We start from the raw sequence: 15,414 nt of genomic DNA, 5'->3' as shown, positions 1-15,414 counted from the left end.
TCTTTATGTAACTCTCATTCCCGTCTTTCGTCCGGCGTATCAACAGCTTTTTACATGTCACCCATTTTCCTCCATACGGCAGGTGGAGTACACACCACATGCAGTCGGATCCTAAAATGGACTTTTCAAAAATGGCAGTAATTATGTATCGTGATTCTTATGACCTGGGCCGGGATAATCTATATCCATCGGATTGTTGGTCATATAAAGTTAAGAGACAAGAGGGGCGTAAAGAAATGTTGCCTTGATATCGTGATGGCTTCACTTTGAGTTATGCCAATTCAGAACTTAGTCGCAATATTTCGACAAAATTACATAGCAAATGAGGATATTTTGCTGTAATTTCACATGTTTTCATTCTTTTCTAGTTCATGGACGTTTTTTAAACCTCCAAGAGTAAGGTAGTAGTGGATTATATCAAAGAAAGATGGCCTTGGTGCTATAGGCATGTGTTTGTCAAGCCAGCGAGTATCTTACCACTATCTAAGTTTGAAGGATTGCCCTATGGACTATCGCTTTGTTCAGTCCTGTAAAGTAATTCCAAAAAAGGCTTGCTTTGCCAGTTATTATAGATCTATCAAAACTCTATCATTTGTAAACTCCAAAGGCAACGTAAGATGAAAACTTCTAATACAGCTTTTATTTCTACTCAACTTTGCACAAAACCTCTCCATCTTCCTCTCTTCCTTTCTATGACCATCAATAAATAACACTCATCATGAAGGACCAGTCCAAAATTCCACTCCTGCCCAAGCCAAAGAAACCAGGTCTGTGGCTCCGCCTTTTCAGCCGAGCCTACCGACACCCTTACTCTCCCTCAGACATCAACCTCAATGGCACAACAGCTCTCGTAACTGGCACAACCAGCGGCGTAGGTCTACAGACATGTCGATCCCTCCTCTCTCACGGCGTGTCCCAACTCATCATGAGCGCACGAACACAAAAGAAGGGCGAAGATGTAGCTGCCTCTCTTCGAATTCTGTATCCTCGGGCTGATATCCAGGTCTGGGAGCTGGAAATGGAGTCGTATGACTCAGTTATTACTTTCGCTGAACGTGCGCTCAAGGACCTAAAGCGGCTTGATATGGTCATTCTCAACGCCGGCACTTTGCAAGCTGATGTATATCAAGCGGCTTACACAGAGCACGAGATAATGTTCCAGGTTAACTACCTCTCAACAGCTCTCCTCGCCAGGCTTTTCGTCCCCGTGCTCCGGAAGCGCTCTCCAAAGGGGGTCCCTGGACGGCTGACCGTCGCCAGTACGAGCATTGCTTCCCCCCACGACGAAAATCCATATGACCCACCGACATGGGAGTCTATGGACAGCCTCGTTCGACTACAAAAAACGAAAGACAGCACCGTCGAATTCTGGCGAGATCGGTTCATAATCCCCAGAAGCCTTCTGCATATCGTTCTGTACGACCTCTCCCGTAATGTCAGCCCTAACAAAGTCATCGTCAATGCCGTTTGCGACTGGTCAGTCAGAGATACTCAGCTCTATAACGCGATAGAGCATATGCCGTGGCTTCATTTTGCGACTAGGGCTGCGAGCGCTCTTGTAGGCAAGTCTCTCGAGCAAGCTGCACAAGGCTACATCCATGCAGTGGCTGTAGAAGGCCAGAAATCCCACGGCGAAGCTATTGTAAACTTCAGAATAAGAAAGAGGTAACTATTATACATTGTCTCTGTCCCATATGTAGATATTAACTATAAGCTAGGAAGTATGACGAAAGACCTCGCAAGTGGCGGATATTCGAAGAAGATCTCTTGGACCGGACTGGAAGAGAGTTCCGTCAGCTCTTTGCAGGCAAGTCGACTATAGGAAGCAGGTTGTACATTGCTATGGAGTCGGGATGCACCATTAATGAATCCTTCGGGGATACCCTCAGTTAGTAACTGGATGGTGGCCAGTTGGGAGGCAGACATTGTCAGGATTTGCAGGCTAGGTCGCCTACAGAGAGGGAAAATCCCGAAGGGTCCGATCGAGATCTTGGATTGCCGATATGTAGATAGAGAACTTACCCAATAAATCTCACTGTTTCAAACATGAAACTGCTGTGCCACCCACGGATGTCATTCTCACCTATTCAGATGTTCTGTTCACACAAAATCAGATACCAATATTCATGAGATAATTATCTCGTGTGACAATTGTTGGCAGGGATGCATTATATGACCAACAAAAAGGGAATAAGGTTTCACTATCGTCGCTGCCCACCTGGTGGTAGCCCCAACTTATGCTTGAATGCGACCTGAGATAACGACCAGGATCAAGGTTCTTGACGGTGAGCTTTGTGGAACTCCAGGGTCCAATATGCTGGATCGTCTTAAGAACTATATACGGGGTATAACCTAGTCGTTTTAATATATTTGAGTATATGTAGCTTCGCGTGTCTTGGATTCAGTCGGACAAGCCGGGATCTCGGCAATGTCATATTTGCAGAGTTCTACGATTTACCGACTATCCCGCATGCCTTTCGCGCTTACAAATCGCTGTCATGACTTCAATGAAACTGGCGAGAACTGAAGGCCGCTGTAGGCAGACTATACCGGCCGATAGTTGTCATGTCACACCTGTATAATTGCTCAGTCATATTTCGCATCATGTCTAGAAGTCTAGACATTCTCACTTGGGCTCAAGAGTGATCTTCACACAATAGTAAGCAGTGAATGCTAGGTGAGTGTCGAGCTTCTCTTTAGCTTGACCTGTTTGTCAAGGCCAAGCAGATCCCATGGATAAGTCCACAGAATCGGCTGTCATTTTTGTAATAATTCCTTATGGAAAGAGTTCATATGACCGACATTCATTCGGTACAGAGGTGTTGAAAGCGTCTTCAATTGACTGTATTCTACTCTGATGGTCTCTGCTAAGAAGGATCTGTGCGTAATTCATGGTGTGTTTGTCGGAACGACCGAGTCAAGATAAGATCATGCCCAATTAGGAACATCACCTACATTCTCTTGATGTGACAGCTGATAGAGCAGAAATAGCAACATGACAGGCTGTATGTTTTGCCAAGCGAAATACTTGGCGTTGACCTTGGCGCAGACTTGGTCAGTCTTACTTGCTTTGCCAATGCTCGTATAGTCTAAGCTATAGACTAGTCTGCATACTGAGGCCCGAGACATCTTCAAGTCATATTTGACATTTACAAAAGACATTTTGTAGTTGTCTCGGTTAGCCCTGAGACCATCCTCGTGGCGACGGGGTTGGCATCAAGAGTCACGAGTCATTCACTCTATAGTAGCATCGACTATAGCAGGGTCCGTGTAAGTCAATGAACCTATAGGATGTAACACTTATAAGCACTAAGAGCTGACAGATAACGATGTTGGAGAAAGAGAATTTATTATTGTGACAATAGGAATGAGGTCGTGTATTAAGTTTAGGTAGTGTATAGTATAGTATAGGGCATGTCTATTATCTATGTGCAAGCCACGCAAAGGAAGTATTGGTAATACAAAGTGCTTTCAAAAAAGACAAACAAATCCAATAATTCTTAGGCTCATTAAATAGATATCATGTCGTGTCGTGGTCAGAGACGCAGACGCTTAAGCCTTGGTGTGGCGGCGGAAGCGGGAGTGCTCAACGTAGTTGGCGAGAGCACGCTCAGTAACCTCCTTCTCCTCAGCGGCGTCAATCTCCTCGAGGTCACGCTTGGTGCGCTTGGTGGTCTTGTACCAGTTGGCAGAAGGGTCGCCGAGGCACTGGCCGACAGTGACGGCTGGACAGTGTTAGTATATGGTTCATGCGAGAGGTAGAGGATAGTAGCTTACGGATACGGGTGCTGCGAGAGACAGCGTCGAGGACCTTGGGGATGAGGTTGCGGACAGTGTTGACGTGGACATCGTGGAAGAGAGCAATGGAACCACCGGCGGTGATACCCTTCTTAAAGAGGTTCAGAGCGGTGTTGGTCTCAGCAGGAGTGTTGTACTCCCAGTCAAGGGAGTCGACATCGGCACCGATGACATGGTAGCCAAGGGTCTTCATGACGGAGAGGGTGTTGGAGGTGTAGCTGAAGTAAGGAGGTCGCATGTAGGTAGGGTACTTTCCGACGATCTTGAGGAAGTCGGCCTCGAGACGGGTCATCTGAGTGCGAGCCTCAGCGTTGCTGACGGTAGCGAGGTCAGGGTGGCTGTAACTGCGAGGTTGTTAGCATATTGAAGACTCAGAAAAGAAGAGAGGAGACATACGTGTGGGAGCCAAGCTGGTGACCCTCGCTGAGGACTCGCTTAACGGTGGCAGCGTAGTCGTTGATGTTGCCCCAGTTGTTACCGTTCATGAAGAAGGTAGCCTTGTAGCCGTACTTCTTGAGCTGGTCAAGGAGCTCGTTGGTGTACTCGAAAGGACCATCGTCGAAAGTAAGGGCAATGTTCCTGTCGACAGTGCACTTCTTGATCTCGACACCGATAGGGACGGCGGCGGCAGCAGCCTGGATGAGGCCAGCGTAGGTGGCAAGCTTGAGAAGAGAGAACTGCATCTTGAAGATATAGAATAGGGTGTTGGGGATAAGATAAGATTGGTAGAGAGACGATAAACGACAGTAATGAGGCTAGGATAGCTTCGAAACGAATGTAATTGTTTAGAGAAACAAGAAATGAGTGAATGAACTGGGCTGTTGAACCTGGAGAAAAAAGAGTCTCTAGATTAGCGGACGAGGCTTCTCATATATACTTATCTCGGCCTGGCTGGAAGAGACCCGGACTCGAGGCCTGCTCTTCAGAGCTTCACTGTATGCAGGTACGGTAGGTTCGGACTGCTCAATGGGTCCGACAGCTGAATCACATTCACCATCAGCAACTGCTGCAGCCGCAGCCGCAGCTCGGAACCGGGTGTGGCTGTCTTGAAGGTAGCAGGGTATCCCTACCGTTCAACGTACGAGGCCTGTCCTAGAAAAGTCTGTAAGACTGCGGTTCTTGGGTACAGAATATCGTTTGCCAGGGGTTATTCAATACTGCAGATTTTAGACCGGGGTCCGGAGGTGACGCTACGGACGGACGGGGAGACTCGAGAGTCGAGGTTTGCGATTCAACTGGATGGATGGTAGCGGTAGACTGGAGTTCGCGAATCTTGGCAGTGTCAAGAACCAGGGGTGGCTTACATATAAATGGATATATCATATCCATTTTTAACTGATAGAAACGTGCCCTTGCCCGTTGTCTTGTCTCTCTACTCGGGATCCCATCCCATGGTGCGTATCCCATCCCAAGGTTCAAGTCCCATGGTTCCCTCCCATGTTCACGCTCATCTATCCATACCCTTGCATCTCATCCTCTTCTCTCGACCTAGACCTTGCCCCCTGTACCATGTCTATGGGTCTGTGGCGTTATCTAGGCGGGACGATCCAATGCTCCTGCAACAGTCTCTGTAGCTGCAGCGCGCTGCAGCTGGTCTATGTCTCAGGTAGATATCACAGCATGATAGTGAGTGATATCTTTTGATCAAAGCATGTTACTCTTCCCGTGAGTTATCGTAAAGCATATGTTGTAACTGCAGAGTAGCATTGATCACAAGATGGGTATCCTCACTCAAAATTGTCTCGCATATTCTGTGTCTCTTCTCAGGTACAGAGGGTTACAGTGGAGGCCAGGGCCTGGCGGGCGGGTATTAGTGCAGTTCGTCAGATGTCCAGTCCGCGCGGATCCCCGAATGGGTGACTCTGAGCCACTGTCTCTTAAACGCTGAACCTGACTAGTGACACTAAGCCTAATTCAAGGTTATCTTAACGTTAGTTAACCTTATTCGCGATAACCGATCATGGCTTGTCTCACGAGGTTCAGCATTGGGTGTCCCGGTCCAGGCCCAACGAATGCCCTGAAACCTACCACCCAAGCCGGAGAATAGCCCCTCGAATGGAATTGCACCGTCTATTCTCAGCATCCCCGTTTAGGCAGCGGCCGATTTTTTTTGTTGATGATCTGTCAGTAATAGGGGACGGTCGCATCGACAAATGCTACCTTTTATCAGGCACAAGAGGCACAGTTCAAACTTCAGGGCTGAGTAGACAGACATGGATTATAGGGGAAACTCGGTTCGATCATAAGCAATCTGAGGTAACCAACGTACGACGCCAAGATAAAGAAAAGAAATGTCTTGGATCGCATCAACGAATTTTACTGATTACAGCACATATCACGTCTTAATGGTTACTCTCAGTTCAATCTCAGCTTGCAGCTATGCTTACTATATCATGCATGCATGCTACAGCAAATCACACTTCCTTTGACGTATGCTAATCTAACCTCAACACCATCAGTTATCAAGTTTATACGAGAAAGATCTACATACAGCAGAGTGCAGAGTGCAGCCTAGCCTACAGTACCCGCGCGAATAACTGATGTCTAATACCGATAAACATGCCGATGATTATTGGATATTTACTCCAAACAAGCTTAATTTATTAGTTAAACGCTTACAGGACCTCTTTTATTCAGTAATCGATCCGTGCGGCGGTCTCGTCCCAGTGAAGAAACCCACTAACTGTGAACTAATCTCTTGGTCTCCGTCTTGGTCTCGACCGAAGGATTTCTCGTCTAGCCGCCCCTAAACTTCGCGTCGATTGCCGAACTCATCCATCTCCACTGAATGGAGACTAACGTTGGAACGTAACGTCGCAAGTAGAGACAGAAAAGAAAAAAGGAAAAATTGATCCATGTACAAAGACGAAGAAAAAAACGAAAAGTGGTAACCAAGACGGAGATAGTAAGCTCCGATATGCTATCCCCTTTCTACCCCCGTTTCAAAGACCTAAAAATGGATATCTCTACAGTAGAGCCTCTTCAGCTCAATCTCGCAAGTTTGGATCTGCAAGGCTGACCACACAAAAGTATGATGTGATATGCGCCAAGTTGTTCAAGTATCCATAATAAAGGAGAAAACAAATGCACTCATCACAACAGTTGCATCTCGTTTAATACTCGCCTGACCTAAGCCGAGTGCCAAGAGCGAAAAACACCAGGTAGTTAATGAGTAGTGACGATACTAAAGGATGCCAATCCCTCAAATACGAGATGTACAAAGACGTCACCGCCGATAAAGGCCGCTTTTATGCAAACAGACAGGATGAGAAATACATCGTGAGATTCCCCAGACGATATCAAACGTTCAATTATACGCCAGGGGCACTGGCTACTCCGCATCTGGCACGATATCCCGACACTAAAAGGGGTCATCTATTCGGGGGTTATCAATGTCGGCCCTTCCCATTGGAGCATTCTGGAGCCTCAACGTTTCCCATATTAGAAGCTGGGTTGGTATATTCACCGTACTGGCGGATATACGATCCCTTGTCTCACGGACTTTAGCACGAGGTTAAAAAATAGTTAAAAAAGAACGAAATATTTATGCTTATTTATGCAAGGATGGAGATCCTTGGGGTGAAAAGAATACGGATACAATGAGTCAGTTTTTAGTAATTGAGGAAGCAACCAATGCAGTCAACGCCCAGATTATCAATCAATCAATCAAACGTTAAACTCCCCTCGTAAAGATCCCTCTGAAAACAGGAAATCCCATCAAAATCTCTCGGCGACGCTTAGAAGAAGGAGGGTATCAGTGAGACAAAACAGTGGTAAGATCGTAGATGGCAGCTGGTTTCGTATCACAGGTCATCATCCCAGTTACCTTCCACTTCTATCGTCGTGCCCAACGCTTCTCTACCCTGACGAATCATATCCTGTAGTTGTTTATTGAACGCGTTGATCCGCACATCTGCATCTCGTTCTTCCATCTTACGGCGTGCTGCGAGATGCTTGGCTTCTGCAGTCAGACGTGGACTTGCTTCGGCGGATCCACGTCCTGATGCTACTGAGGCATTACTGTTCGAGCGGCGGTGCGACGACATCTTGGTTATCGGCGATGGTGCAGCTGTGGCTCGACGACGGCTAGGCTGGGGAATCTTGCTGGGAGTTGCCTCCCGAGGGGAGCCGAACGAGGTGAATGACGCGAAAGAGGCGGTCGATGCTGCGCGAGGTGAAGGGGCGGAAGGGGAGGGAACGATAGACAAACGGCTCGATGGTCGGTTGGTAGTGGATCGTCGCTGACCAGGAGTAGAGGCGGATGAGAATCGCGAAGATGGAGTAGCGCTGATGCGTCGGCCTGTTGCCATGGAGGGGCCCGAGTTTCGTGTTCGAGGAGGGGTCGAATGATAAGATGGACGTCGCAGTTGAGGCTTGGGTGAAGGCTCTGGCTCAGCTGGTTTCTCATCACTCACCATAACCCAATTCCTGCCAAGTTCATCCCTATTATCAGTGTGTCTTCGTTTGGGGGCTGGTGGTGCTGTGGGTGTCGATGCACCACTGTTCATCTCATGGTCGGCGTTATCGGTTTGTTGATTGAAGTAATCTTCCTGTTGCGGAGGAGGAAATCGTCCAGGTAGGTGATGACTTTCGAATAGTGTCTGATCCAATTCTTCCACCCTGCCAGAATTCATCGTATAGGCCTTCCCACCTCCGGCCTGGAATCCTCGAAATGAACCAGTTTTGCAAAACTCCCATACACGGCCGACAACACCACCAATGGTCGAGAATGCGAAGCTGCCCCATCCCTGCGAAGGCATCGGTTGGGGAGGGAGATTGAAGAGCTGCGTCGGGCCAGCGTTATTGAAATCAATCTCCTGTTGCGACCGCTGAGATCCAAGAGCTCTACGATAGTCCGAATCGGAGTAAACACTGTCATCTAGCATGCCGCTTCCAAAAGGGCCGCCGCTTGGTGTATCGAGCTGTCCAGCGAGTTGATAACGCATGTCGTCATTTCTAATCTGAGCAAGGGGCGTTCCAAAGTAGCTGTGCCTATCGACGTCATCATGTATGCGAATGTCTTGCGATCGTGACATGTCATGACAAGGTCGCTTGCGCTTCCCAGCTTGCCCTTCGGGTGTCGCAGCGCTTCGCGGGGAAGCGTAACCGTAGCTGGTGCTCGAGCTTGGGGACATGGGTGGACGGAATAAGCCTGGGTGAACGCCCTCTCGATTGAAGCCGCCGCCGGGCATATGGAAATGCGAAGGGATAGTCATCGTGTCTAAATGATAGGAATGCGAAAAGCGGAGGTCAAGAGCGTGCGGGTCGCTCGCCGATGGTCGGATGATAGAATAACCTTTCGTTCTAAGCGCAGAGAAGCTATTAACGATAGGCCAAGCTTAAAAGCAGCCGAGACACATTTCAGGGTCACTGCTGCAAGAAAATCCGGGGAAAATGGAGAAGCGAATGTTCGGATCGATCGAAATCTGGGGTTGAAAAGATTCGCGATAATGCAAGTGATCGTATCGGTTCGTTTCGTCGAAGATGGCGATGATAGATGAGGCGGTCTCGTGACTAGATGATGTCTTGTGATGACGAGCGCATGGGATTGAATTTGGGGGAATGGAGGGGAGAGAGGCTGCCTGGGCTACAGCCGCCCGCGCGCGAAAAAGAGGCGCAAATGGCAACAGAGTGCTTATCAGAAGAGTATGATCGATCAAATCCGAGTGCCTGAGTCGAGGATGATAAGCCTTGAATGTGAGGCTCGTTCTTGATAATGAATTGTTCTGGCGGCAAAATGTCGATGTTTTGTTTGGATGGTTGGAGCGGTTGGGGGGCCAGCGCCAGCGTCTTTAGCAGAAGGTGATTGGCCAGATTAGCACTAATCCTGGTTGTTACTGGTTACGAGCCGCACCTCAACAAGAAATGCAGTATCAAGTTATCGTAGGTATGAGTAGAGATGAACAAGTGATGGAAAGTTCGTTTGATGAGACCATATGAGATGATGGAGTTGATATTGAATCCTGTTTCGATCTCACCGCCGTCGCTGCATAAGAAAACCCCTTGCTTATTCACAACCTGCAGCTGCGGCTTCAAAGCCCCTGAGTGGATGAACAATGTTCATCGACGGCAAACTGCAGAGACGGTCAAAGTGTGGCATGAAGGGCATCGTTCGTCCTAACTCTTTAAGATGAGACTCGTATGATTTAGCGACCGTTTGAAACCGGTAAACGGTTGAATCGGCATAACCAGATTAGATACATGACATCTATAGGGTAGGTATCGTCGAAAGTGAAGTCATCGTAATTACCTCCCGTCGAGGTAGGGGAAACATGACTGGAATGTCCCCTTATGCACAGGTCATCTCTCAGTAAGCTCTGGTGAGCAGTCTTATTCGAGTCTTTCATCGGAGAGAGGACATGAAACAAGGTTCATGGTAATCCGAAGCTGAATAGATAGGTCTCATCCAGTCCGGTAAGGCATCCCAAGGGCCACTGGAGGCAGACTGACAATAAGTATCTCAAGCGTAAGATAGTCACAAAAGACTCTATGAAGATCGAAGATTTGAAGAAGAAGAAGAGATTGTAGAGGAGAATAGACTTGGAGGCATGAGATATTTCGTGAAGAGGTCTAGCGAGTAGTAAACGAACAATAGGCAACCGGGGTAGGGGCTTTGCCCTGCATGAGCCAACGCCATTCGAGTGCCTCATAAATGAATAGAATATGTTTGGCAAACATCTACTCACAATGAAGTATTTTCCCACATCCATCTAGGCACTACAGGTAACTTCAAGACGCACACATTTAGACACAGTCATGTAGCATTCAGAGGCTACCTAGGTAGGTAACAAAAGAAATGTTCTCCAAGTTAGGCTACAGAAATAAAGTAGCCTAAATGCTAGCCTAAGCTGGCATAAGGTGACCAGATTATTTCGTCTCTTATGCTTTCGGCGATCAATTCTTCTGACACCCTGCGGAGAGGGTAACATCGAGCCTCCAGTCTAGATTGAAGACAAGGTCAGGCGGGCTGCCTTGTGAATTATTCAAGGGCCTCAATTTGCCCAGTCCATGACGGGATCGTTCCTAATTCCGCACTCTGCCTGATCTTTTCCGCCCATCCATCCACTTTCAGGGTCCCTAGCTCAAACGGCTGAAGTCTGAACAACACAGCCGATAAATGTTTCTCCACCTCCACTTCAGCTCTTCCCGTCACGTTCCTCGACCTTTCTTGAACAAGACAGACTAAAGCCAACTTAGCTCGTCTCCTTGTTCTCAAAGAGGACAATAAACGACGTAAGTGAAGCGCTGACGTGAACTTAGTTCTTTGGCGAAAAATGAGAGCCTCAACTCCCTGAAAAAGGGAGAGAAACTCGAGATATTTGATCGGCACTCGAGGGAATCCTTCATGCATGTGCATGTGCACTTAAAGCGGTCTCTGACCAATCACATTTGACCAACTCGCGAAGCATGCTCTTTCGGAGAGTCACCTCCATCAGACCACTTACACGTAAAGCCTCTTTCGTCAAAGAGGTAGTTTCTAGATTAGAGACAAGCTAGAATACCGCTTCTTCTAGTGAAAACGCCTTGTCTAGATAATGGAGATTAGATGTGACGTACAGAATAGTGATAGCTTGAGGGGCTTGTCACACAGTCCAACACCTTATTGATTCTCGATTCACGCTGTTGATTAAATCACAGTCTGGATCGGCAGTTGTGTCTCATTGCTAGCCTTGTGCAGGGGTTGTGGACGAGGGTGGGCGCTTTGTCTTAAACATCGCGATAACACAATTGATGATGAACAACTCTCCTCTATTGCAACAGTAAAAAGACCAAGGTGGCAGACAAACTCTCAAAGAGTAAGGAAAGATATATACTCCATCAGAATTTTGAGGCCTTCTTCTATTCAGGCACAAAATCAATTTTGTATTTCCCAAGATGCCCACCACACTTGAACGCCCAACGGCGCTGGTGAAGCTTCGCCAATGGCCAGCTGAAGTGCGGCTGAGGGACGCTAACGCAAGCCATCTACCAGGGTCTTGTTGTTCCTTGAACATGAATCTGCCTTGGGCTTGGGAGTTTGTTCGTCGGAGGAATATGCTGCATAGGGCGTGAGTTGAATGGGCTATAAGGCTGCCAAGCCGCCCTCTCTTTGTTCAAGTTCCTCTCATTTATCTGCTACAGGGCCCTCGATTTTCACTATTACTTATACAACTTGTCATAATCTTATACTATTTGTAATAGTTACAGGATGAATCAACAACAACAACCACAGGCTGAGACAGAACATGTCCTCCAAACACCACTCTGGATAGTCATTATCCGCGGTCTTCAAGTCCTTGTCTCTCTTATTATCGTCGGCCTTTGTGGCTGGATGATCCATGATGCTGGACTACCAGAAAACTCTCTCTCCATCGCCATTGTAAGTCAACATACGTACCTTCATCTCTCCTTGACTAACACACTCCTCAGGCAGTCCTCACATGGATAATAGTCCTCTACACTGTCCTAACAGAAAAGATCGGTGGTCTTCGAAGCCTATATCACATCATCGCCGTCCTCGCCCTCGATGGCCTTATGCTAGTCCTCTGGCTCTCAGCCTGGGCCGCTACAGCAGCTCGACGTGCGAAATATGTTGTTCCAGTAAATGTGGGTGGTTGTTATGATGATGGAAGCTTAGTGGATAGCAAGAGCTGCAGTGTATTCTGGAAGCGTGATGGAGAGAATGTCATCCTTTTCAAGACTGGCCTGTCTATTTTGGCTGCTATTGCTGGCCTGGGCGCTATGGTCTGGTAAGTTGTACACCGATTGTTGAAAATGAAATTATGCTGACTGAGATTGCGCTCTAGGATCTTCTTCATTGTTACCTTTGCCTGGACTATGGTTATGTACATCAGAGGACGCAAGCAGGGTCGTTTCGCCGTTGATCTCTCAGGCCCAACCAACAATTACCAAATGGAGCCCAAGACCGAAGCCCAGGTCAATGTCCAACCTCAGCCCGTCCAGGCCGCACCTCAATACCAGCAACAAGCTGCTCCTGGCCAGTATGCTCCTCAGCAACAGCAGCAATACCCTCCTCAACCCACTACCTCCCCTTACCAGCCTGCTCAAAGCCCTTACCAGCAACAGGGTGCTTATCCTCCTCCTGGAGCGCCTTACGAAGTTCAGGGTCAGCAGAACTTTGGACCGCAATACCAGCAGCCTCCTGTTGCTACATCGCCACCTCCTCAGCAGCCTTATCCTACCCAGGGTTACCCCCAGCAGTAGATGACATTAGTGAAGGACATAATGAGTTGAGAAGATGACATGAGATGAGGTTATAAGCGTGTTGAGGTTACTTTTGACTTTCCTTTGCCTGTTGATACCAATTGAAGCGATCGTTCGTTCACTCAAGAACTGCGGTTCAATATACTCGATCTATAACAATTCCCATGCATTCTAATATTTAAACGTAGGGACCATAAGTTAGAGATACAGGATGTGATAGCCCTTGGGGTGTCAAAAGAATTGGCCGTCGGGAGCATGAGAGACAAAGTCATAAAAGACGAAATAATTTAGCCACCTTATGCTAGCTTAGATCAGTACTTAGGCTACTTTGTTTTGGCACCATAAGTCTTGGAGGATAATTCTTCTGTTACTTGCCTGCCACCAGAATCTAAGCCGGGCTATTCTAAACTATTCATCCAAGTTAATCTAATTTTTTGGTTACTCATCTTGATCACTCTCACATTGACTCGCACTTTCACTCCTGGTGTCTCCCTCAGCACCTTCCCTCTCATGGCTCACATTCCCACTGACCTCAGCAATGATGACTGCAGAAGAATAGTAGGCCCCGGTGCCAGGTTCATTACCGTACTATCAATCTGTTAGTTACTAGTCACTTTCCAACCAATAGAATAAACTGACCGTGGCAAAAGCAACAGCAAGTTCCTTCGAAGTATGCGAGCCTGGACGGTGGTTGAGCCAATTGATCTTCTCCCGACTATACGGATACGTATAGTGGCTACTCCAATAGCCCCCTTCCGAAACCTCAATAGTTTTCGGGTCCAGCAGACCAGCATCGTAATCGTATGGTCCATGGGAAATGGGAGGTCGAAGCGATGTGGCTATACAAACTGTGTTTTCAAAATCGCTATCGTCAAAGTCGTAAAAACGGCTCTCGCGGCTGAAAGGATGTGTAGGCGATGGGGGGTTCCGCTTCCTTTCTTCCTGGTACTCCTTTTCCCACTGCCTTCTTTCGAGTTGCTGTTCCACATACTCTGACTCATCCAGGACAGTGGCGATACTGGCATCGCCAAGGATGCGCTTTAGGGCTTGGTAGACTACCATGTCGATACCTTTTAGCGTGTGATGTAAGTCCTCGATGGAGGAACTGGAGGTATGTGGATATGAGTGAGTGCAAGTAAATCCAACCGTAGTATCTAAGATAATGTTTTAGTGTCAGATTACCTGTGAACCGAAGGGATGATCACCTTTGCCAGAAGACTTCATCTTCTCGAGTAACTTCTCAAGAGCCGTATAGAAGTGAAGTGATTCCTGGTCAAGGACTTCAAGATGATTCGCCATGAAAGCAGGCCCATAGTTTGTCCAGAAGAGGTTATAGGTCAACGTCACACGATGACCCTCTTCAACTTGTAAGACTTCATGTTCGCAGTCAGAGAAGAAAGCGGCCCATTGGATAGTGTCTGGATGTCGAGATGCCCAATCGAAGACGATCTCACGACCACCATGTCGGACTGCAAGCTGGCCACCTTGCCGAATGTTAAGGAAGGCTTCAACTGGGAAGATATGAGACGTACCCTTGTGTGCGACAGGCAGACAAACCACGAGTGAACCCATCTGGCGATCCGATCGCGGTGTATCAACGTGCGGTTTGAACTTTCCAGAAGGGGCAGAGTATACCTGAGGGCAATATAAGAAAGTATACACACGACAATCGAGAGAAACCCACGTTCAGCTTATACAGCTCAGCCTTCACACCAAGCCCTCTTCCGGCAGAATGACTACCTTGAGCTAAGGCCTGATTAATTGTATCAACAATACCATGCTCATAGGGACTGAAATCAGTACAGAAGTCATTAGTGTCCATCTTGCCAGCTTTTCGATACTCCTCGTCAAGGACCTCCTTGCTGCCGACGCCGAACGTGGCGGGTTGACAAGCGTTCAGCAACAGAGTGAACGAGTCCTGGGCGGCAGTATCATCACTCAAGGGAAGTCTCAGGGTGCGGGCGTATCCTTGTGTCTTATCATCCCATCTGATAGTGAGCTGGGGATTGTTCGAGGGTGAGGTTGCGTTGTCATGGTCTTCAAGATGGCCTTCGATGGCAAAAACGTCCTTACCAGCGCGCTTGGCCAGCGCTGAGGAGACATTCTCCAAGAGATCTTCGACGGATGAAGAACTCTCGGAGGCTTTGGGAGAGTCGATTGCGAGAGATTCCATGTTTATGGTAGAACAGGTATCACTTTGGATCGGACTTATGAAGCATCTAAGGAACGATATAAGACGATGCCTGAGAGCGGGGCATGGTCTTTTGTAGATGGGAGAGTAAGACCCAGGTGATCCTTCCAAAGTTAGATCGCATCCATGCCCAGCGAAAGAACTATACGGATTAACGAGCATTTATAGAATTCACGATGATACTGGACTAAGTCTCATTTTTGGTGTGACGAGGCTGCTGA

At 47.7% G+C, this 15,414-nt stretch overlaps 5 protein-coding genes across 5 annotated transcripts; 2 read left to right on the top strand and 3 right to left on the bottom strand.

Annotated features, from left to right (window-relative positions):
• The first annotated feature begins 706 nt into the window (after positions 1–706).
• B0J16DRAFT_149887 (uncharacterized protein) lies at positions 707–2,076 on the top strand. Its single transcript, XM_046122036.1, has 2 exons — positions 707–1,665; positions 1,719–2,076. The coding sequence occupies exons 1-2, from the start codon at positions 719–721 to the stop codon at positions 1,891–1,893; spliced, it is 1,122 nt and encodes a 373-aa protein (XP_045981042.1). The 5' UTR covers positions 707–718; the 3' UTR covers positions 1,894–2,076.
• A 1,333-nt stretch (positions 2,077–3,409) lies between these two features.
• On the bottom strand, positions 3,410–4,854 carry B0J16DRAFT_373210 (uncharacterized protein). Its single transcript, XM_046130521.1, has 3 exons — positions 4,195–4,854; positions 3,778–4,142; positions 3,410–3,725 (listed from the first exon to the last, which is right to left on the bottom strand). Exons 1-3 carry the CDS (start codon positions 4,479–4,481, stop codon positions 3,553–3,555), a joined length of 825 nt encoding a protein of 274 aa, XP_045981041.1. The 5' UTR covers positions 4,482–4,854; the 3' UTR covers positions 3,410–3,552.
• A 2,432-nt stretch (positions 4,855–7,286) lies between these two features.
• B0J16DRAFT_149871 (uncharacterized protein) lies at positions 7,287–9,165 on the bottom strand. Its single transcript, XM_046122035.1, has one exon. The coding sequence runs from the start codon at positions 9,012–9,014 to the stop codon at positions 7,602–7,604; it is 1,413 nt and encodes a 470-aa protein (XP_045981040.1). The 5' UTR covers positions 9,015–9,165; the 3' UTR covers positions 7,287–7,601.
• Positions 9,166–11,776: 2,611 nt separating this feature from the next.
• On the top strand, positions 11,777–13,364 carry B0J16DRAFT_415789 (uncharacterized protein). Its single transcript, XM_046133546.1, has 3 exons — positions 11,777–12,157; positions 12,208–12,527; positions 12,585–13,364. The coding sequence occupies exons 1-3, from the start codon at positions 11,987–11,989 to the stop codon at positions 13,000–13,002; spliced, it is 909 nt and encodes a 302-aa protein (XP_045981039.1). The 5' UTR covers positions 11,777–11,986; the 3' UTR covers positions 13,003–13,364.
• A 76-nt stretch (positions 13,365–13,440) lies between these two features.
• On the bottom strand, positions 13,441–15,175 carry B0J16DRAFT_321377 (uncharacterized protein; the record flags this gene model as incomplete). The annotated part of the gene is made up of 5 exons (XM_046125633.1): positions 13,441–13,590; positions 13,642–14,156; positions 14,208–14,486; positions 14,535–14,637; positions 14,687–15,175. The coding sequence occupies 5 exons, from the start codon at positions 15,173–15,175 to the stop codon at positions 13,441–13,443; spliced, it is 1,536 nt and encodes a 511-aa protein (XP_045981038.1).
• Positions 15,176–15,414: the final 239 nt, after the last annotated feature.

The sequence above is a fragment of the Fusarium flagelliforme genome, assembly GCF_020744385.1.
Source record: "Fusarium flagelliforme strain FIESC 12 MPI-CAGE-AA-0113 chromosome Unknown B0J16scaffold_5, whole genome shotgun sequence".
NCBI lineage: Eukaryota > Fungi > Ascomycota > Sordariomycetes > Hypocreales > Nectriaceae > Fusarium > Fusarium flagelliforme.
This window is presented reverse-complemented; position numbering and strand designations above follow the sequence as displayed.

Bases quoted from the DNA above. Each gene is read 5' to 3' on its own strand.
- B0J16DRAFT_415789 (XM_046133546.1), top strand. From the start codon at position 11,987: ATGAATCAACAACAACAACCACAGGCTGAGACAGAACATGTCCTCCAA. The intron at 12,158-12,207 runs GTAAGTCAACAT...CACACTCCTCAG, and splicing joins ACTCTCTCTCCATCGCCATT to GCAGTCCTCACATGGATAAT. The intron at 12,528-12,584 runs GTAAGTTGTACA...ATTGCGCTCTAG, and splicing joins GGCCTGGGCGCTATGGTCTG to GATCTTCTTCATTGTTACCT.
- B0J16DRAFT_149887 (XM_046122036.1), top strand. From the start codon at position 719: ATGAAGGACCAGTCCAAAATTCCACTCCTGCCCAAGCCAAAGAAACCA. The intron at 1,666-1,718 runs GTAACTATTATA...ACTATAAGCTAG, and splicing joins AACTTCAGAATAAGAAAGAG to GAAGTATGACGAAAGACCTC.
- B0J16DRAFT_149871 (XM_046122035.1), bottom strand. From the start codon at position 9,014: ATGACTATCCCTTCGCATTTCCATATGCCCGGCGGCGGCTTCAATCGA.
- B0J16DRAFT_373210 (XM_046130521.1), bottom strand. From the start codon at position 4,481: ATGCAGTTCTCTCTTCTCAAGCTTGCCACCTACGCTGGCCTCATCCAG. The intron at 4,143-4,194 runs GTATGTCTCCTC...ACAACCTCGCAG, and splicing joins CACCAGCTTGGCTCCCACAC to TTACAGCCACCCTGACCTCG. The intron at 3,726-3,777 runs GTAAGCTACTAT...AACACTGTCCAG, and splicing joins CTCTCGCAGCACCCGTATCC to CCGTCACTGTCGGCCAGTGC.